This window comes from Pituophis catenifer, unplaced genomic scaffold (genome assembly GCF_029215685.1).
Source record: "Pituophis catenifer annectens isolate HBS135680 unplaced genomic scaffold, rPitCat1.0.hap2 SCAF_1, whole genome shotgun sequence".
Classification (NCBI taxonomy): Eukaryota; Metazoa; Chordata; class Lepidosauria; order Squamata; family Colubridae; genus Pituophis; species Pituophis catenifer.
Window position 1 is genome coordinate 115,604,541 of NW_027256881.1, and position 22,673 is coordinate 115,627,213.

Consider the following 22,673-nt stretch of genomic DNA (forward strand, 5'->3'; position numbering starts at 1 on the left):
ATATTGTATATATGTGTATGTGTGTGTATGTATGTATATATGTACACACACACATACACACACACATAAATTTCAGCAAGGATTACACATTTGATTTATAAAGTAAACAATATCTAAGTCTAATTATTATACCTTGTAGATATCTAATTGTCACAATGAAGAATGTGAGCAGTCTTCATTGTGGAAATGTATTTTGTGCTTTCCAATAGAAAATAGTTCAGAACCTTTTCCTGAAAGCTGTTGGGTGGGAAAATATAACCTACAAATAACAGTTCCTAATTATGAAGACTATTCAGAAAGATAAAACCTAACTGTGTGCTTAGGTTGTCTGAAAAACATAATAATTAGGCTCATAAATTGGTGCCCTTCATTGCACTACAATTTTAAATATTCTAATTTCTGAATTCACAATTTCAGAGCTAATTTTTAGTATCAGAGCTAATCTGCTTTATTCAAAGGAACATATTATAAATGTTGCTCAAATTTTAGCCACCAAGAACTGAAGTGGCGATCATGAAACTGCCAAACACCCAATCAAGCAATATCTGATACCAATAAAATAAAAATTTATTAACACCTTTGCTTCAGAGCTTCATTCTCATTCAGTGGAGAATTTTAGTTGCTTCCTGCCTCTTTCTTACCAAAAGCTGGTCAGTTTCTTCCTTGAAGTTCTGTTTGTGCTGCATTCAAAAGTGTACCCAGGCGCCATAAATAAATACAGAACAAAGGAAACTCATCAGAGAGATGGAGGACCGCTTGATCAATGTCCTGCAAAAACTTTTTCTTCTCTTTTTCTTCATAACCAAGACTGGTTTTGTTTTTTTGCTCTGTTTGAGTTTCAAGAAGCTGTTCCAAAATGTTACACAGAAAGAAAATATTTTCATACTGTACACTGTATTTGGCTTGAATCTGGGATGGGAAAAAAAGATAAATAGCAGCATCAGTATGAAATAATGTACATAGTAGCTTGAAAGAAAAAGATATATGATTATTTTGTACATGCATTATTTTATTTATTTATTTTATATGCTGCCCATCTCACTGTCAATGGAGTGGGGTTGGGATTTTCTTCCTAGCCCACTACCTCAGTGTGGAATGCCCCTATCAGGACCTCAGGTCAATTGGCAAAGCCAGGTTTTTAGGCTCCTTCAGGAGGCCAAGAGGTTGGGGGAGGATCTCACCTCAAGGGACATAATGTTCCAAAGGGTTGGACCCAAGGCAGAAAAAGGCCATTCCCTTGGATCCGGCCAGCTGGAATTATATTATGCAATACTTGAGGGTACATTACTAATATTATGTATGGAATACACTTAAAAAACATGTGTGAAGTAATGTTTAATCTGTTGGTGACTTAATTTATGATGGGTCATTCATCAATGTACTACTAGTTACTATTAGCAGTACATTGTTAGTACTATTGCAATCAATGATAATAAGCAAATGCAGATTGAAAATAATCCCTAGAAAAATTTATGGTGTAGATCAGGGGTGTCAAACTCAATTTCATTGAGGGCCGCATCAGGGTTGTGTTTGAATTTTGGGGGCCAGGGTGGGCGTGGCCAGCTTGATGTCACTCGTGTTGGGGGTGCCTGTGTTGGCTTAAGCGCTCTGCAAGCGAAAATGGACTCCCAAGCTGTTTTTGGCTGTGACAGCCTCCTGCAGCCCTCTGCCAGCAAAATCGGCTCCTTTTTGCTGGCAGAGGCATCGCGGGCCAGTCCTTTGCTGTTTCCAGGGTGCCCCCATGGGCCAGATCTAAGCACCCCAGAAGCCAAATCCACCCCCCCCGGGCCTTGAGTTTGACATCCCTGGTGTAGATACAAAGCATTCATTAAACAAGAAAAAAAATCACATTGCTTCACAGGTGACAGATCTGATTTTCTTTGTTTCTAACAGATCAGTGAAAATGATTGGCCTGACAGATGACCTCACCCAGAGACCTCATGCCGAAGTTAAATAAAAGGTGTCACAGTGTAGAATTTGGATGCAATCTCTTTCCTAATGTCAAAACTGAATGAATTCAACCACAGAGAAAGATAAACCATCAAAATACCAAGTTGCTCTATCATTGCACTTAAGCCAGCAGGATACCATGGTTGATGGTATGGAAAGCCTCTCAGAAATCAAAATAACCAAAATGGTTGTACTACCCATACAGTATGTTAGTTCTCCCCAAAGCCATAAACAAGTGCAACCAATGCTGTTCTCGGCTCGTCACCCAGCCAGCCCGGATTGCAACAAAAGGACCTGATGAAAGAGCGATTTGCAATGCTTTTTACTTTTGGTAAAAAAGTATATATTTGAGACTGAAACCTCATTGAAAAGGATGTATATAATCAACCTAGTCAGTGGTGGGATTCAATGTTTTTTACAACCGGTTCTGTGGGCGTGGCTTATTTGGGTGGGCGTGGCTAGCTGGTCATGTGACTGGGTGGCTGTGGCTATGTGTATAGGGACTACTCAGAGGGCTGAAAAAAGTCATTTCTGACAGTTCCTCGACTTTTGACCGTTCCTCGCACTTATTTATTTATTTATTTATTTTTCATATTTGTATACCGCCCTACTCCCAAAGGACTCAGGGCGGTGAACAGCCATAATAAATACAAATACATATAGAAGTTAAAAACTATTAAGAAACAGATTAAGTAATTTAGGCTCAAAGATTAAAAAACATCCAAATTTATCTAAAGAGGTTTAAAACCCAATTTAAAAGACAGTTTAAAAGCCAATTAAAAAGGGAGAGTTAGGCCAGACCAGCTTGTTGGAATAGAAATGTTTTCAGGGCTCGGCGGAAAATGCGTAAGTCTTGGATGTTTCGTAACTCCGGGGGAAGCCCGTTCCAGATTGTAGGTGCCCCCACAGAAAAGGCTCTCCCCCTGGGGGCCGTCAGTCGACATTGTTTGGCCGACGGCACCCTGAGGAGTCCCTCTCTATGGGAGCGAACTGGTCGGTGAGAGGCTATTGGTGGCAGGAGGCGGTCTCGTAAGTACCCTGGTCCTGAGCCATGGAGCGCTCTAAAGATAGTAACCAAAACCTTGAAGCGCACCCGGAAGACCACTGGGAGCCAGTGCAGCTCGCGCAGGAGGGGGGTTACATGAGAGCGCCACATTGCTCCCATTACCACCCGCGCGGCCGCATTCTGGACCAGTTGGAGCCTTCGGGTGCTTCTCAAGGGGAGCCCCATGTAGAGAGCATTACAATAATCCAGGCGTGAGCTGACAAGGGCGTGAGTGACCGTGCGTAACGAGTCCCGATCCAGAAAGGGATGCAACTGGCGAATCAGGCGAACCTGATAAAAAGTCCTCCTGGCTACGGCCGTCATATGCTCTTCAAAAGACAGCTGTGAGTCCAGGATGATGCCCAAGTTGCGAACCCCATCTGTGGGGGCCAACGACTCGGCCCCAATAGTCAGAGATGGCGCCAACTGACTATATCGGGACGACGGAAACCACAGCCACTCGGTCTTGGATGGGTTGAGTCTGAGTTTGTTCCTCCCCATCCAGATCCGTACGGCCTCCAGGCACCGGGACATCACCTCGAGGGCATCATTGGGGTGGTCTGGGGTGGAGATGTACAGCTGGGTGTCATCAGCGTACTGATGGTACTTCACCCCAAAACCACGGATGATCTCACCCAGCGGCTTCACATAAATGTTGAATAGAAGGTGACTGGTCATCATTTATGCCCATTGTAGCATTCTTAACAACCGTGTCACTCATTTCACAACTACTTCTCTTCACCATGGTGACAAAATAGGGCGAAAAACGTAAAATGTGAGGACAGTCGTAAGTGCGAGGACTGGTCAAAAGTGCGAGGACCAGTCAAAAATAACTTTTTCAGCCCTCTGAGTAGTCCATATGCACAAAAGGACTACCCAGTGGGCTGAAAAAAGTGATTTCTGACAGGTCCTCGGACTTTTGACTGGTCCTTGCACTTATAACTGGTCATCATTTATGCCCGTTGCAGCATTCTTAACAACCGTGTCACTCATTTCACAACTGCGGTGCTTCATGTGACTGGGTGGGTGTAGCCAGGTGGTCATGTGGCATCGCTTCTTTGCCCTAATGACAGTTTGCTGCAATGGTCATATGTGTGAAAAACGATCATAAGTCACTTTTTCCAGTGCCATTGTAACTGTTGTAAGTCAAGGATTACCTGTACAAAAATACAAAAAGCTTCTTTGCTTGCAAAAAGCTGCCCTAAATACCAATCATTAGATTAGAAATACCTGCAAACTGGAGTTACAAATCAGGGAGGGTGCCAGAGCACCTTGAGGAATTAAAATAGTTAAAAAGCAATTATAACTATCAGCAGCCAACTCTTGCTCATAAAGTGAAACCCTTTAGCAGAGAGGTCATTTAAGCTCTCCAGAATGAAGCAAAGGAGCAGAGTATCTGTTGCTTGTTAAACCAATTACCAGAACAAATAGAGACAGAACTAGTCAGATTTCCAAAGCTGCTTCTTTTCAGGAACAGAGATTAACATTTTTCCTTCCAAACAAAGCTGAATAGGGAAAGTTATCCCATCACTAAACACAGGATTAAACATCACCAAGCACAGAATTAAACTTCACCAAAAACCAGTTTTAGACCAAAAGTCAGAAAGGGTATGTAAACTCACGTTTGAATGTCAATCTTTCTAGCTAGCCAAGAAGCCTTGCTAAATGTCACTCATCTTGGTACCTTATCATTAAAAGCTTCTGCTTCATTATTCAATTATTTCTTCAAAGTGCTGATCATTGCACCCTGGCTGGAAGAACTCCAACAGGGGAGTATTTCCTCCCAACAGCGGTGTAAAAAGCTTAAAACAACCCTTCCCCTTTAAGAAAGTCAAGCAAAAAAAAAAAAAAACCCACCTCCGAGAACCTCTGGAACCGGAAGTGACAATAAATCTAGGCATACTACTAGAGAGGCAGTTTCTGTAAGCAGGACAATAAAGATTAGGCTAGGAAACAACAGCAAATGTTGTAATTCCTTACAGGATTAAAGTAGAAAAAAACAAAAGGAGATTTCTTTTAACAACCGGTTCTCCGAACTGCTTAACTACTTAACAACCGGTTCTACTGAATCGGTACGAACCGATAGAATCCCACCACTGAGCCTAGACTAAGACTTCAGTGATAACAGCCCCACCATCTCTTGGATAAAAACTGACCAATATAGTTAGGTCTACAGAAATATTCTTGAGGAGGGGGCATGACACCACTCCTTCAAAAAAGCAGGGACCATCCCCTCCTTCTACAAAATACATATTACAGTGTGGCCCAACCACATGCCTTCCCCTGGACTGACTTCACAAAGAGGAGGGATGTGGATATAATAAATAGGTGGTAGAATTAGCAGTCTTGGGGATTCTGCTTATCTCCTTAGGAGTTTGCAGGTTCTAACTTATTTTTATTTATTTGTTAAATTTGCCACCTATCTACATTTATTTGCCGTTTATCTCGCCGTGGCACTACTCTAGGCAGCTTACAATAAAAAGGAAGAAATAAAAAGAGTGCAAACAAAACAGAAATAAAATAGACCAATAAAATAAACAACGGAAAATAAAAAAGAACACTTGTCTCAGCTAATCACATAACACCACTTTGATGTGACTTGAGCAGTTGGAGTCCAATTCTGACTCTATGGCCATGTAGATATTCTTAAGACTCATCTTTCCCTAGCAGAGTAGGAGTCACTTAAAAAGGTCTGCTGGGCAGCTACCAGTGGAGATGTGATTTTAAACAGAAAAAAAATATTTTTGCCACTCTTATCATCACAATATAATCCCTAACATGGGGGTCTTATTTGAGTTTCATCATACGCCTTATCTCTGTTATAGAAATTTTATTATTTGAAACAGTTGATTGCCTTCTGTTGATACGAAGCTGCAGCATTTTTCTGTATTCATTGCAATTTAATTCTCATAGGTCAGCAGACATTTTTCCTTGAGCCTTTTGGTGTTGAAGCTGGTGGCTCTTGGACATCTCTGCTCTGGAATGATGGCTTTCAATTTAATTCCTAGGGTACATCTTAAACCTCTGGTAGAGAAAGGCATGGCTACCCACTTTTCCATAACAAAGAAGATTGAACAGATATGTATAGATGATAGATAGCATGAAGTAAATTTATATGGAATTTATTCCAAATAGAATATCTTGTAGTTCCTGAAGAAAAAAAAAATCTGCTATAAGGTTTACCTGCCTATATTAATGTTTTACAATAAAACATGGAAGCTATAAAAGAAATATAATTTTAAAACAAAATACACAGTTCACTTTATTTACAGTTACATTCCCAGACACTATATATTTGTTAAAATTTGTTGGTTTAAATTAAAGCATTGGAAGCCATTTTAAAATGAAACAATGTTCAAGCAATTTTACATGTATTATCCATTTGTGGAGAACAATTAACCTACTTTTTGACACAAGAGTTTGAATTACACAGCAATAATATTACAGGAAAGGCATATGCAGCACACCCATATATTTATAGTTGAACATTTGGAGTGCATTCAAGAATGCTGAAAGGAAGGTATGATTAATCAGCCCATTGAACAGATAGAAATGAAAACAGTCCCTGTGAAAATTAATATGTAAGCTTCCTGTCCTCCCGATATTTTTTTTATTAAAAGATTCCAGGTGGTTGAAAGTAGATTAAAGTTCTAATTCCAATTGTTACTGAATAAAAGCCTGACATAAAGTTTCTGCTACTCATGCAAAATCTCTGCTGACTTGAAAAACCACTTATGCATACAGTATATATGAAAACATTAAGGTAAACTGGTAATTTCTAACTGGGTTCTATCCCAAGATAGCTATTTTAGGAATAGGTAAGGCCTTTCAAAAGCCATTTTTTGAGTGCACCCATAACTTATCCTCAAAATTCCAAATATGCCTATCAGTCTAAAAAGGTTGGTGACTCCTTTTATGAAATTTTATAATAGTAAATTGGCTGCTGTTGAAAGATTACATTAACTATGTGCCCCTTATTTTGAACTAATACAGCATTTCAAATATTTTGTTATTTGTTATGGCTGTCAAGAATACTTGATTTTTCCATCCTAAGAAAACTGTTATTTAGAGCCAAACAAAATTTGAAAATTCTGTCTTTCTCAATCAAATTCTTATGCAATCCTTCTCCACCCTAGGAGAAAGACTTATTCTATATGCATCTCTCTGTAAGTATTGCATTAAATAATGCATTATTAGTAAGAATGGTAATTGAAGGTTGGATGATGGTGATATTCCAGGTCTTTAGGAAGGAATTGATAGGTGGACAAAAATGCAAAATCCAGTCTAAATGTCTGGCTGTGTGGCCAACCATCATCATCATCATCATCATCATCATCATCATCATCATCATCATCATCATCATTATTATTATTATTATTATTATTATTATTATTATTATTATTTTGGCAGCTCAAGAACAAGCCCTAGCCACAAACTGTATGAAGGCAAAAATTCAACATGTTACCACCAACAGCAAATGCCACCTCTGCAATGAAAAAGAGGAGACAGTTGACCACCTGATCAGTGGGTGCAGCAAAATTTCACAAACTGACTACCTACAACGCCATGACCGTGTTGCTAAAATCATTCACTGGAAATTGTGCCAGAAGTTTGGATTTGAGTACAGCAAAAACCACTGGGAACATCAGGTTGAGAAAGTTTTAGAGAATGAGAAACTCAAGATCTTGTGGAACTTTAGGATTCAGACTGACAGGCACTTGGTCCACAACACACCTGACATAACAATAGTTGAAAAGAAAAAAGTATGGTTCATTGACATTGCAATACCTGGTGATGCACGAATTGAAGATAAGCAGCAAGAAAAAATCACAAAGTACCGGGATTTACAAATTGAAGTTGAGCGACTGTGGAAAAAGATATCGTGTGTTGTCCCGATTGTAATTGGAGCCCTCGGAGCAATACCCAAAGGGCTACCCCGCTATTTAGAAATTCTAAATTTGCCGGACTTGAACATTTTGACTCTACAAAAAACCACCTTACTCGGAACAGCTTACATCCTCCGACGATACCTTAACAGTTCCTAGGTCCTTGGTTAGGACTCGAGCTGCTGAGCTATTAACCAGCCTCAAAGGCTGTGAATCTCACTAAAGATTAACCAATAAATAATAATAATAATAACAACAACAACAACAACAACAACTCCAAGAGTCATATGATTTAGCCACCTCAATCTATTTTTTATTACCTAGGATCAGTTTTGCTCCAACAATTTGTACTTTGCTTTGTTTATCTAAAACGTTTAAAGATTAACTTCATTTTAGCGTTTCCCGCATTATTCAATATTAATCTAATATCAAATAACTTCTTTTTCTTGTGATTCAAGTTATTGAACCACAATTTTCCTTAGCATCATGTTCAAAGGCATCAGTATTTCTTCAGCTTTACTGATGGTTCAGCTTTCACAGCATATACTGTATTACAACTGGAAAAACCATAGCCTTGACAATATAAACCACTGAAGAAAGGGATGATATTATTTTCTTCCATTTACAAAGAGCACTCTGCCAATTCTCCAGGATTTTCTCAAAGAAAATACAATTCAATCTAGAACCTGTGAAGAGCAACGTTGCTATTTATAATTTTCTGACAGGCTGTAAACTATAATGTTGAAGTAGACTGAAGCATAGTAGCGGTTCTGCTGTCCTCCATTTTTTTCTTATTTGGATTGCTTGCAATTATGCTTTTATCTTTTTTAAGGTACTCTAATTAGTCTCCATTTTATGCAATATTTTCCCCTTGGAAGTACAAGTACAGGATTCTAAAAACAAATTAAAGCAGCACTAATTTTATAATTTAAAATAACCAATACATTGAAAAATGTATTTTACACACACACACACACACACACACACACACACACACACACACACACACAGTTTCCCCGAAAATAAGCCCTCCCCAAAAATATTTAAACGCAGAGCTGGAAATCAGGTAAGACGGCAAGAGGAGCCCCATCTTGCTCCATGCGCCTCAAAATAATAGGACCACCTCAAAAATAAGGCCAAGCACTTATTTCGGGGTACAAAAAAATATAAGACAGGGTCTTATTTTTGGGGAAAGACAGTGTGTGTGTGTGTGTGTGTGTGTGTGTGTGTGTGTTCTATGTATAAATATATATACAAAGTTAGGATTATTTGCTTGCTAAAACTGACATAGGTACAAAAGAGCTTTTTATTTTAACATCATCGTTTCTTCTATCAAGAGCTTAATATTTGAGCTGCAAATTGTTTTTTATTGAGATGCTGAAGTATAAATGTCAAACCAAGTCAAGTTTAATTTAGTTGTTCAACCATAAGCCATAACATTCAAGGTGGAAGAATAGAGGATCAATAGGTTATCACATAGACAGCATTCCACTTAACCTTTAAAATACCATTTATACTGACCACACATAACACCCTTAGATTCTAATGTAAAAGTACACATTTCACAAAGTTGGTTATACCATAATTATACAAAATTTAAACATTATGTATAATATTAATTCAGATTGCCATAAAACTAATAACTAATTATCTATTTAGATACACTGTACATTCAGAATAATGTTTTATTAAATGTTCCTAAAGTTCTATTCAGGGAAGAAATAATTACATATATTAATTTGACTTAAACTTTGAGACAAGGTTTAATATTTTGGGATGCCCATTTTCTTTTGAACTACATATTTAATCCATGAAAATTTAATGGGGGAATACAGAAATGCATTATCTTTGTTGTTCTTATTGCTGAGAGATAGTCCTTCGACACTGGAAATACAATTTTCCTCAGTTATTTGAAGACCTGATGCTACTTGCAATTCAGAAATAGTTTGCTTATAGACATAGATATTTCTATATACAAAACATACACACACATAATAATTCTTCAAAAGCTATGTGGGTTTAGATGGGGAAGGGAGCCATGTCTAACTCAAAACAACATGGCTGTGGATATCAGCCCGCCAAAATCTGGTAATATCCCATCTTTAATCTTGGTCATGGAATGAAAATAAATGTACTTTAGACCATTGTCTCATACATGTGTTCATCATTGTGAATCAGTAACAGTATCCCCAATATTTCTGCAAGAGAAAACCCAGCTCACACTAATTTTTGTCCATATGTGGCATTATAAAGAAGAAGAAGAAATCTAGAGAAAGTAAGAATTTGCCAGAGAAAGCTATCTGAACTGATGCTTGTAAAAATATCAATCATTTTCTTTAGTGAGTACCCACAAATAAGAATTTGGTGAAGTATAAGTCACTGAATCCAAAACCAACGTTAACAACCAAATACAGTAATGTACTCATAACTCAAGGTCACGTTACAGAGTGAATTAAATTTATTCCATAATCCTACCTTGTGTACTTAGCAATACTTCATAGAGTTCAAAGATACACTCTGTCGCTCTAAATCTGATTTATGTTAGAAGAATAAGCAATTAGCTTATTATTTCATTCCATCATTTTTCCAGCATGTTATTCTTAAAAGATAATTTGCATTATCATACCCAATTTTCTAAAAAACAAATTTTTCTACTTAGTTATTCCTAATATGATCTATGTTTAATATATTATGTTCCCTGTATGAATAGTTTCTCTCCAAATGCTGTGTTGTTTGAAATGCTAAATAAATGATTATACTAGGGAACTCATTGCACGAAAACTGCATTACTTCCATCTCCACTGTGACAGTTAGCCATGACTAATCACATCTATTCGCTCTGCAATAGATTTTTTAAACATTTCCCAGTTAAGTGTGTGCACAATTTCACTTACTAGAGATTCAAATTCACATAAAAGATTGTATGTGTATATTGCCTTTTTAAACACATGACTTTCAAAGAAATTCACATTTTTTTATATACATGCAAAACACAATCTCTAGCATTATAATGTTATCAAAGCAATTACCTAACAGATGCATGTTAAAAAAAATCACTGCAAAAATAATTCCTTATGGACAGAACAAGCTTTGACCTAGTGTTAAGGAATAACCCTTGAGTAGCAAGGGTGTGCACATGAAAGCGGTTGAGAGTAGTTATGAATAAGCACAGTCACCACAGATACACTGAGTCGTGTTATAGTTTACACAGTCCAATAAATAAAGTCTTCATACCAGTCATATTAACCATACACAGTAAACAATTCTTCTAGAGATGCAAACAGTAAGACAGTAAGTCAGAGATATCAGAGAGCAAGAACAACAAAGAGAACAAGCCATGTTTCTAGCTCCCTCTTAAGGACACTGGCAATAGAGCTAACCAATCAGTACACAGTATGATGCAATACAGCAGTCTCCAAGCTATACAATACAATGCAATATAATGCAAACATACATTGATGGTTTATATATTGCCAACCCAACAAGTTAGGTAATAGTCATATTCCTAATACCTAGGATGCATTCCAAGAAGAATAACTTTTTAAACAGCTGCTGATCAAGGCAGGGCTAGTCTTCAGTTCCAAGTTCTTGTACAAATTATGAGAATACAGGAAGTCCTCGCTTACTAGTTTAGCAACTGTTCAAAGTTAAGAAAGTACTGAAAAAATAACTTTATGGCCAATTTATACTCATTTACAACTTTATCAGTATTCCTTAGTCATATGATTGCCGTTATTGTCAGTACATGTTGTTTTGTGCCAGACTTGGTTTTCCCCCCTTTTTCTCCCCCCTAACAAAAAGGTCGGAGAAGAAGATATTTCAAAAGAATAAGCTATTTGCTCTTTCCCACATTGAAAAAAACACAATTCTGGTGGCAGTGAAAAGCATCAGGCATAGGAGATTACCTACAGGTATTGCTTTCTTTTTTCCCCTCTCCCACCTTGCAGCTCAAAGAGATTGGAGGGAAAGATTTAAAGAGAGTAAGCTGTTCTATAGCATGCAGGCACATTGTTTTCAATGTGTACAAAATAGTAAGCCGGTATTTGAGCCTTCCAAAGAGAGGGGGAGTGGTTAGGGTCACTGTTTCACACCTTCAACAAAACCCGAAAGTATGAAACTGAATAGTCTTCTCTCTTTCCAACTGGAAAGCACTATCACATGATTTCTCACTTAGCAACCATTCTGCTTTATGATGGGAGTTGCCTGGCCCAATTGAGGTCATCAAGCATTGCTATACCCGTAAGCTATTTCTGAGTAAAATAAAAAATGACAACTTTGTCACAGAGATCAGTGAGCAATTCATATAAGACTGCAGAGTTTCTGCAAAGAAATTGTTGAAAATTTGTTATAGCTCACAGGTTCCATGATGAGTAAAATTACACAGTCTATATGCCTTTCTCAATTTTTTTATGCTGAAGGAGCCCTTGAAATAATTTTCAGTATATGAGAACCTCTGTACATTTTTTTAAAAAACATGAAAACTTCACAATATAATTCATTTCTAAGTGACATGAAAACATGTTTTACGATGTTTTCAGTGGCAAAGCAGAAGGCCGGCAGCCAAATCTGGGTATGCAAAAATTCCCACCTGTCCTGCTTCAGGCTTCTATCAAACATGGTGCTCCGAAGATTATCAGTTTTACTTCAAAACTGAAGAGTTAACAATGAACAAAGGGATGTAAACAGAGCAAAAGCTTGCCCACAGAGTTTTCTTTAAAATAGAGCAAACAGAAGAATCATCCAATGCCAATCCAGGGTTATTAGCCAGTGCAGAGGTCACAAGTTCAAGGCTCCTTTTACAAACAGGAACATCACACAAAAGCCAGAGGTTACACATTGTTCCAGCAAAAACATGGTCAGAACTGCGCTGGCAGCCAAGACTGCAGCCAGCTGTCAATAATCAAGAGATTTATTCCCTTGCTTGATGAAGAAACTTCCGCTGCTCTAGTCTCTTCTCTACTCATCAGGGGAGAGGATGGGAGGCCTTATATCATTCTCATCTGACTTGTCCAGCTGCTGAAGTGGTGTCTATGGTTAATTAGCCTCATGTGATTCCTGGCTTTGTCTCTTCTGAAGCTGGCATTTCACAGACTCAGCCACTGCAGCTTCTTCAAGCTCATATTCTGACTCTGAGTCCTGAGCCAAGGCTATGACACCCACCATTGCAAGAGCTAGTAGTGCATGGTGCATGAAGTCCAAAAATAATTTGTTTTTTAATCACAATATCTCATGAAACTCTAGATCACGTGTATCAAACTTGCGGCATTATGTTGCCATCATGTGATGTATTGTGATGGTTTTCCCCTTCGCGGAACTGGAGTGGGCATGGCCTTGTGTGATGCATCCGGCACACGGGATGCCAGTTTGACACCCCTGCTCTAGATTCTGTGGAGCCCCAGTTAAGAATGATGCACAGAATTGTGACAGAAACGTATTTCATTGAGGATACTAAATATTTAGCACATATCAAAATCAGAACTATGGTTGAAGGCTATAAAGTTTTATTTCTCTCTGTAACCTGATATAGGACAATGGCCTGTGCTCTCTTATAATTACTTGCAACCTTTCCATCTCTAAGGTAGGCAAATCGCTATTTAATTCAATTTTATGGCAGAAAAAGAGGGTAATTAAATCTGTTTTCCAAAAACAATATGTGGATAGATTAGACCAGCATGCTATTCTAGAGAGACCTGCTAAATATATATTTTCCTTTTATAATTTGATATTTAAAACATTATTGGTCCTTTTTTATGCTCACACCTGTGCCCAAGATGTTTTGTTGGGAAGAAGGAAACAGAAGCACTATAATTATTTAGCTGACCCAAAGTAATGCTCTCTTATTGACAATTAGCTCCAAACATGGAAATCTCAATAGTTTTATACCCTCACACCTGGGAAAGTGTCAGTGCATTCTAGCTTGTTAACTAAATTGTGCTACGTCCATGCTGGCACTTTAACTCTTGAAATGGCTCCCTTTAGACCCATGAGCTGATCAGCAAATTTCAAGCTGTTAATGCACATGTGTCTTTGTTTTTAGATCACCTCTTATGTTTGAGAAACTTATGTCTAAGACCCATCTATGAAACTTACTATCTTTTTAAAAACGCAGTTGCCCATTCCATGTGGCTAATAAATGCATAATAAATGTTTCTCAAGTGCTCCAAAGATTCTATTTCTAGCAATGCTTTATAATTTATGCCTTTTTATTATTTATCATTATTGTAGTCTTGATTTAGTTTTTGTTACATTATTCAGGATCTTCCTTGAGTTACTTCCAGCATTGAATATAGTGAAATACCTCCATGCTACATCAACCTTTATATACATAAGCTGCCCCAAGTTTCTTAAATTCACAATACTTTAAAGAGTAGGTGGACATATATGTCAACACCTTGCAAGACTAAGAAAAACCTGATCCCTTCATCCAAAAGAACATGTTAAAAATAACATCCCCTTCCATTGAAATTTCATTTCAAATCACTGATCCTTCCAATCGTTTGCCCAAGTTAATACTAAACTTTTGAATCTTTTGTTCACTATGCTATCCACATAGACGTATTATGCAGTATAATGGAATAATTCAAGAATGAAAGGAAACACCCCAAGCCTGAAACTATACATTTTTAAAAATTCCTTATTTGATTACAAAGGAATCTTGCCTTACCATAAAAAATGCATCATATAGTTTAAGCCCTTCACCTCTTTTGCTTTCCAAGTAGAAGGTGAACCAATTGATAATACCATGTGACCTTGCTTTATTTCCAGTAAATCAAACACATCTGAAATGCAATCCATTTATCTGAAGTAAAGGAAATGTTCTGTTGAACTTCTGATATGTGGTTTAGTTAGAAATTCCCTTTTGTAGCATTTCTGGCAATTACCTTTACACTGTACAGTAAAACCCAAGGATGAAAAGGAAATGGATTTTTGTGGTACTATAAACTCTAGTTCTCCAGGGACAAAACAAAAACAACATCAACAAAACCTTACTCTCCAGCAGGTGATTCTCACTTTGCTACTTCTTTGTTTAAGTTAGCATCATATTTCAGAATAGTTAGTAAATTCTGCATCTCTAGAAGAGTAATTCAATGATATATTGTTAAATTGTGGTGTAATTTTTCCTGACTGATTTGCAGTTGGAAAAATCTAGAGAGACATTTACTGTTTCTAATCGACTCACCCTCCCCAACTCTTATTTTCCTTAAACACTTTGATGTGATGATGAATTGAAAATACTGATTTCTAAACAAGGTCCTTTTAAAATTGTTTCAACTATAAAACATGGTAGGCAAATTATAAAATACAGTTTTAATCTGTATGATACTTATGAAGATTAATTTTGCTAAGAATGACAGATGAGTCTTAGCTTCAGAAAATTAGTGTTTGCTTTAATTCTTATGAATGTAATAAACTACACTGTTGTCTGTAGAATTTCATGTGGGGACTCACTTTATTACTTAATCTATTTACAACGTACTTTATTTCTGTGGATTTCTGGGAAAGGAACAAGAATAAGCCAAAATAAACCTACAATAACAAATGCTTCAAATTCTATAATGCAATATTATAAAAGAAAACAAGAATTAACTATGGTTTCTAATGAAAGAAATGCTTGGATAAATAGCCATATCTTCCTTTGGCTCTGAAATGAAACTGACAACTAGACTTAGCATAGAGTATTATATTACTATTATGAACGATGTATCCAGATATATTCTAAAAAGTAACACTCCAAGGGAAAATACAGAAATAGATACCAGAAGTCCTTGTTTAGTGACAATTGGAACGGGCAACTCAGTTATCAAGAGGCAATTGCTAAGTGAAAATATGTCTGGGTGTAGGCTTGCAATTTTACGTCAAAGGCTTCCTATAGGTTTATACTGCTTAATAAAGCAAGATTTCAGCTTGATTGAATGAAAGCATGAAGGCCAATAACCATGGTTTCAAAGAAGGAAATGGCCCACATTTGAATTGTAAAGCAATGCTAACAAGTTACAATACTGCCCTTGGGTTTTTCTGCTGTTTTGCTAGTTGTAGCTAGAACAGGGTTAACCCAATAGCAATCCAATCCCAGCTCTGATGTAACCCATATTTCCAGTGGGAAAAAATAAAATAATGTGATATTCAAAAAAAAAGCATTAATATTTGATGAAACTGACTAACCTGCCACAAACTCCTTTGAACTTTCTCAAGGGAGTTCCTCTCTAAACTGATTTTGCTTTTTATCTTCAAATTTATTTTCCGTATCCGAGGTTGATGGTTGGACTATTTAATTGCAATGATGACATACCAAGAACCCCTGTATGATAGTACCCCATTGGAAGCCAGTTTGGAGGAGGAAGATGCTGGAACTGAAGCCCTCAGATGGGGTTGGCATGAATCCCTAGAAGTGTCCAGAGAGCCCGGGGGCAGAGGAAAATGCAGTCCTGGGCCTGTCTGGCATCAAGGTGAACAGTCGATTGGATAGTCAGCAGCCTACACTAGCAGAAGCAAGGGAGGATCATCTGTTGTTGAGTTCCGCCTCTAATGAGGAACAGCTGCTGCTTGCACCCAATCCACAGACACAAAGAGTGTTGTGTAGAGAAGCACAGAGGAGGTCGGTGAGACTACTTGCAAGGAAACAGCTTTACTCCTCCTAACGAAAAACACTGGACTTGGGAGATTTAGTCAGACATAGGAGAGGATGAGTTTATTGAAGACAACCATTTACTTCTGCAGTGCACTCTCTTTGACTCTGTGAATGTTGGACCTTGTTCTTGCTTTTTGGATTGCTTGCAGACCCTGCTCTGTGGACCTTGGGTTTTGCTGTTGTCTGGTGGAATTGCAGACCTCGCTCTTGTGGATATTGGACCTTGTCCTTGGAACTGGGGTCTTGTGGGGCCAAACTTTATCAGTCTGACTACAGAAAGGTTTGGGGGCTGCTTTGAGAAACAGCTTGACACAATATAGTTGGGTAATAAACATACTATACTAGCATCTGCTGCTGTTTGCGTGACTCAGATCAAAACATCCTATACAGGGGTAGTATTCACTTACCTTCCCTACTGGTTTGCAAATGTGAGCGCGCATGCAGAGCGTCATGCACATGCGCATAGTGAGTGTCAAAAACAGGATGTAATGACATCTGGGTGGGTGGGCGGAGCCTCCCACAGCCGCTGCTACCGGTTCACCCGAACCAGATAGAACCGTCTGAATACCACCACTGATCCTATAAGGGAATCATGGCTGATCTCTAACTCATCCCTGACTGAAAATAGCTGTTAAAGAAAGCTCTAACCGCTGTTTTTCCTCCCAGTTGTGTTTGCAAATCCATTCTAAAACTTCAAATTTGTGGGAAATAAGAGGGAGGTTTGTTTTATTTAGAACCTTTTCATGTACAAAGTTACCCTACCTTTGGTTGTTTAGCTGACTTCCATGGAGAGAAAGATCCAGGGCCGTTACTACGCTGTTTCTTTTTTACATATTATATAATCCCACAGAAAATCTTGCTTTTTGTCTCACTCAGAATAGTGTAACTTATGTTTAAAAAGAGTCCTAAAATAGGTTAATATAATTAGGGATAGGAGAGTTGTGAAATGTGAATTATTAGGCTGATGTCTCAAGCTCCTCCTATACTTTGAAAGGAATATGCTAGCACTGGCTATTTGCCTAGTGAGCTTGTGGTTGGAAGTTTAGGAAGCAAATTAAAAGTCTTTAGTGTGAAACTGATTAGGGCCTTCTCAATAATAGGCAGCAGATAGTATCAGGCTAATTAAGGTCACAGAGCTGAGGTTGTTTATTTGAGGTTAGCACTTTCAGAGGGGAGCTCTACTATCAGAAGCAGCTCAGGAAGATAATAGTTTAAGCAATAGCTTCACTCTGGAAATCAAGCACAGGACAATGACTACTGACTGTAATACTGAACAGGTATGATGCAAAGGTCATAAAAGCATGAATTGGATCACAAAGGTATTTTTTCATTGTCATAACTACAAACTGAAGCAGTCCCTAAACAATAGTGGCCTGTAGATGAATTTATATTATTATGAATATGGATTTATCAGATGTAAATAGGTCTTAGGTGATCTAATGGCTGCCATTCTATTGAATACTAAACACCTAGGGATCATGTTTTAGTACTCTAGCTTGCTTTTTGGATGGTAGAGGAGTGATCAGCTGTGTCAGAAATGTACATTGGCATTTCTAAAACACATTCTTATCCATTCCATAGGTATCAGTTTCTCATAATCTGGAATAACAATACCTTGCTGTTTTCATTTCATTTAGTTACTTCCATCTAAATAAATTTCTTTTTCAGAGTTGTCATCTATCTGATTTCTACATAGACTTGAGATTTGCAAGTTCAAATTGTATATTTGACCGTTACTACTGAAGAGATCCCATATGTTTCAACTAAAAAGACTGAATCAGCATGATTGGCCATTCAGCAGTTCAACTTTGTATACATTTAGTCCTTGACCTACAACCATTCGCTTAGTGACTGTTCAAAATTATAATGGCACTGAAAAAAATAACTTATGATTGGTTTTCATACAACCGTTGCAGCATCCCCATGGTCAAATGATCAAAAATCAGATGATTGACAACTGAAATGGGTTTATGGACAGTTGCATTGTCCCAAGATTTTGTAACCTTCCCAGCCAACTTCCCATAAGCAAAGTCAAGATTCACTTAATGATATGATACAATTCCGGGCGATGGAATTTGCCATACGGCTTCGGGGAATTCGAGAGGAGGAGAGACAGGATTTGAGACAAGTTTGCTCTGAAGCCTTGGCTAAGATTTTACAAGCTAATCCTGATTTGGTATTTCATAAAATAGATAAAATTTACAGAGTGAACTCTTGGGTGGCCAGACAAAGACAACTGCCCAGAGATGTGGTCATATACTTTACTGACAGAGAAATTAGAAATGATATCCTGCAAAAATCTTTTCATACTTCTGTACAAGTGGGGGGTTCACGACTTGAAATTTTTAAAGAATTACCTCCTAAAATGTTGAAAGTTAGAAAAGAATTTGGTTTTCTTGTTAAGGAATTGAAAAACTTACAGATACCCTTCCGGTGGGACGCACCAGCTGGGATAATTTTTAGATATAAGGGAGAAGGATATCGGTTGAATACCGTGGAGAAGGCACAACACTTTTATAGTACTATTCTTAAGGAAAGAACACCATCTCCACGTACATCTACAGTTTTGGAGATTAAGGAGAGTGAAGAGAGGCAATTGAAAGAACAGTCTAAGCAGGAATTAGAAATAGTGCAAGGTGCAGAAGGAGGTTTTCTGAGTGAGCCCTTGTTGGATTCTTCTCCAATTTTGGATTTGATTCAGTTGACTGAAGTTAAAGATCAACGTATAACTAGAGCTCAATCCAAGCTACTTAAACAAAAGCAACAACAACAACAGGAAAGACAAGACAAGAAGGCAGTTAAGAGTACCGTACAAGAGAGTGGCGCTATGGGAGGAGCGAGATCGAAGCTCTCGGATGAACTTCAAATATTTTGCTCTGCGCTACAGAAAGAGGCTGATGACCTTTAAATGTCTATCTTGGAATGTTAATGGGTTGAATTCAGCACAGAAAAGGAAGAAATTATTTACATATTTGAAACAATTTAATAATGATATAATATGTTTACAAGAAACGCATATCACAACTCAAGATCAAAAATATTTGATAAATCCAAAACTAGGAGCACATTATATATCTTCAACTTCGCAGAAAAAGAATGGTGTGGTTATTTATGTAAATAAAAAATTAACAGCGAAAGTTATAGAAGCAGATCAAGATGGTAGGTTTGTAGCAATTGAATTGCTTACAGCAAATGGACAAATTCTTTTGATTGGAATTTATGCTCCCAACCAACAACAGGACTATTTTTATAAGATGTTACATACTAAAATATTGCAATGGGACTATAGATCTATTTTAATTATGGGAGACTGGAATGGAGTAATTGATTCTAAACTAGATAAAAAGAGCTTGGCAAAGTCTAGAATTAGACTACCACAGACTTTTTTTGATATGAAAGAAGATATGGAATTAAAAGATGTTTGGAGAATACATAATCCAAATGAATTGGATTACACTTTCTTTTCTGATAGACATAGATCCTTTTCTAGGATTGATTTTATTCTGTTGTCAAATGATCTACTTGTTAAGACAAAAAGAACAAAGATTTTTCCAAGAACTTTGACTGACCATAGCCCTGTATGGATAGAAATTGAGATGGATAAGGTTGAGAGACGTTCTTGGAGATTAAATGAGAACTTGTTTAGATATGAAAAAAATACAATAGAACTTAAAAAGCATTTGAAAGAATTTTTTGAAATAAATTTGAATAAAGGTACCCCAATTGAAATTGTTTGGGACGCAAGTAAAGCTTATATGAGAGGGGTACTTATCTATATGAATTCTAAACATAGACTGCTCCGACAAAAGAAAAGATCTGAGTTGGAAATGGAAATAAAGAATAAAGAACAGTTACTTATTAAAAATCCATCAGATGAAAGAATACGAAGTGCTATAAAACTTTTGAAAGATCAATTTCAAATGCTTATGGCGGAACAAGTTGCAACAAGCCTACAATACGCGAAGCATAACACATTTTGCAACGCTAATAAACCGGGCAGATGGTTGGCTTACACATTGAGGAAAAAACAAAGTGCACGGATTATCGATTGTATTGATATTGGAGGGAAAGAAATCTTTCAACAAAAATTAATTAAAGAAGCTTTTGTGGACTATTATACTAAATTATATGCCAAAGAAGAGGTGCAGAATGGACTTATAGAAAAATATTTAAATGATAAGAGAGTTACAAAAATTACCGATCAACAAAAGGAAAGAATGAATTATCCTATAACAGAGGAGGAGATAACAGCAGCAATTAAACAGCTAAAAACAGCCAAAGCTCCTGGCACGGATGGTTTGACTGCAGTGTATTATAAAACTTTACAAGCTGAAATGGTGGGACAACTTAGAGATTTATTTTGCAATATTCAACAAGGGGGTAAAATACCCCCATCTTGGACAACTGCTTATATATCTTTGATACCAAAAGAACAAGTTGGTCCTAAAAAACCAGAGAATTATAGACCAATATCTCTTTTGAATACAGACTATAAAATTTATGCGAAGGTATTAGCCAACAGGTTGATGCCAGTAATCCAAAAGGTGATTCATGAGGACTAAGCGGGATTTATTGAGGGTAGATATATGAAGGACAATGTAAGGCAAGTAATAGACTTATTGGAATATCTTGATAAGAATAAACAGATTCCTGCAGTGCTGGTTTTTTTGGATGCAGAGAAGGCCTTTGATAGAGTGGATTGGAATTTTCTACTAAAGACTTTAAAAAAGATGGGCTTTGGGGACCAATTTATACAGGCGATCTCAGCAATTTATCAAGAGCAAAAAGCACAGATTATTATTAATGGAAGTTTGACGACAGAGTTTAAAATTGAAAAAGGAACAAGACAGGGATGTCCGTTGTCCCCACTTTTATTTATTTTAACATTGGAAGTCTTGTTAAATACAATACGGGACTCTAAAATTTTGAAAGGCATAATGATAAGGCAAGAGGATTATAGAATAAAGGCATTTGCAGATGATCTGGTCGTTACCCTATCACAACCAATGGAATCAACAATCCTGATGAACGACATTATACAAGACTATGGTAGAGTTTCAGGTTTTAGACTGAATTCAAAAAAGACTAAAATGATAGTTAAAAATATGACACAAGATCGTAAACATGAGCTTGAAAGGAGGGCAGGTTTTGAAATTGTACCTAAGGTAAAATATCTTGGAGTTCAGGTTGCAGAATCAAACATGAAATTGTTTCAAAATAATTATGAGGTGTTGTGGCGAGAGGTTCAGAAGGATATGGAGACTTGGAAAAAGCTGCAACTGTCTCTACTTGGAAGAATAGCAGCAGTTAAGATGAACATTTTGCCAAGATTTCTGTTTTTGTTTCAAATGATTCCGGTGCTTAAAAGTGATAAACAACTGAAAGTCTGGCAGTCTGGTGTGAATAAGTTTGTCTGGAACGAGAAGAAGCCGAGAGTGAAATTGAAAATTATGCAAGATGTTCCAGAAAGAGGAGGTCTTAAACTCCCAAACCTACAGTTATATTATGATGCAGCAGCTTTAACCTTAACAAGTGATTGGTTTGGAAGTAAAAAGACTGGAATATTGAAAGCAGAAAGTTTTGACCTTGAATTTGGATGGCATGCCTACTTATTCTACGATGACAAAGTTGATAAAGTATTTAAAAGTCATATACTTAGAGACTCTTTGATGAGAGTTTGGAAGAAGCACCGACTCAAATGGGATTACAAAATACCGCTATGGCTGGATCTTGGTCATACTTTGTGGAATACAAATATAATGTCACTCGGGGGGTTTTTATACAAAGAGGTTCTTTTTACAGATGCGGGCAGATGGCAGCTGAAGACATTACAGACACTGTTGGATGAAGGGCTTAATCTAACTTGGTTACAATATAATCAATTACAACTGAGATGGAAAGAGGACCAAAAAACTGGTATTATGTTGCATGAGGAAGAATTGGTTAGACATATAAGAGAGAAAGGTCCAATGCATATTAAAAGGCTTTATAATGTTTTGCTAGAAAGAGATTCAGAAACTGAATTAGTTAAAGACTGTATGATTAAGTGGGCACAGAATTTTGAAGAACCAGTGATGCTGGAAACATGGGAAAAAATTTGGGTTCAGAATGTTAAATTTACACAGTCGCAAAACCTGAGAGAAAATTTTTATAAAATGTTTTA

General features: G+C 37.2%; 1 protein-coding gene across 1 annotated transcript in view; it reads right to left on the bottom strand.

Annotated features, from left to right (window-relative positions):
• Positions 1 to 642: 642 nt before the first annotated feature.
• The window catches only part of MEI4 (meiotic double-stranded break formation protein 4), a 57,180-nt gene continuing 35,149 nt past the window's right edge, over positions 643 to 22,673 (bottom strand). The window contains exon 5 of the mRNA XM_070954395.1: positions 643 to 909. Within this exon, the coding sequence (XP_070810496.1) occupies positions 652 to 909 (258 nt within the window). The 3' untranslated portion in view covers positions 643 to 651. The remainder of the gene's footprint in view (positions 910 to 22,673) is intronic.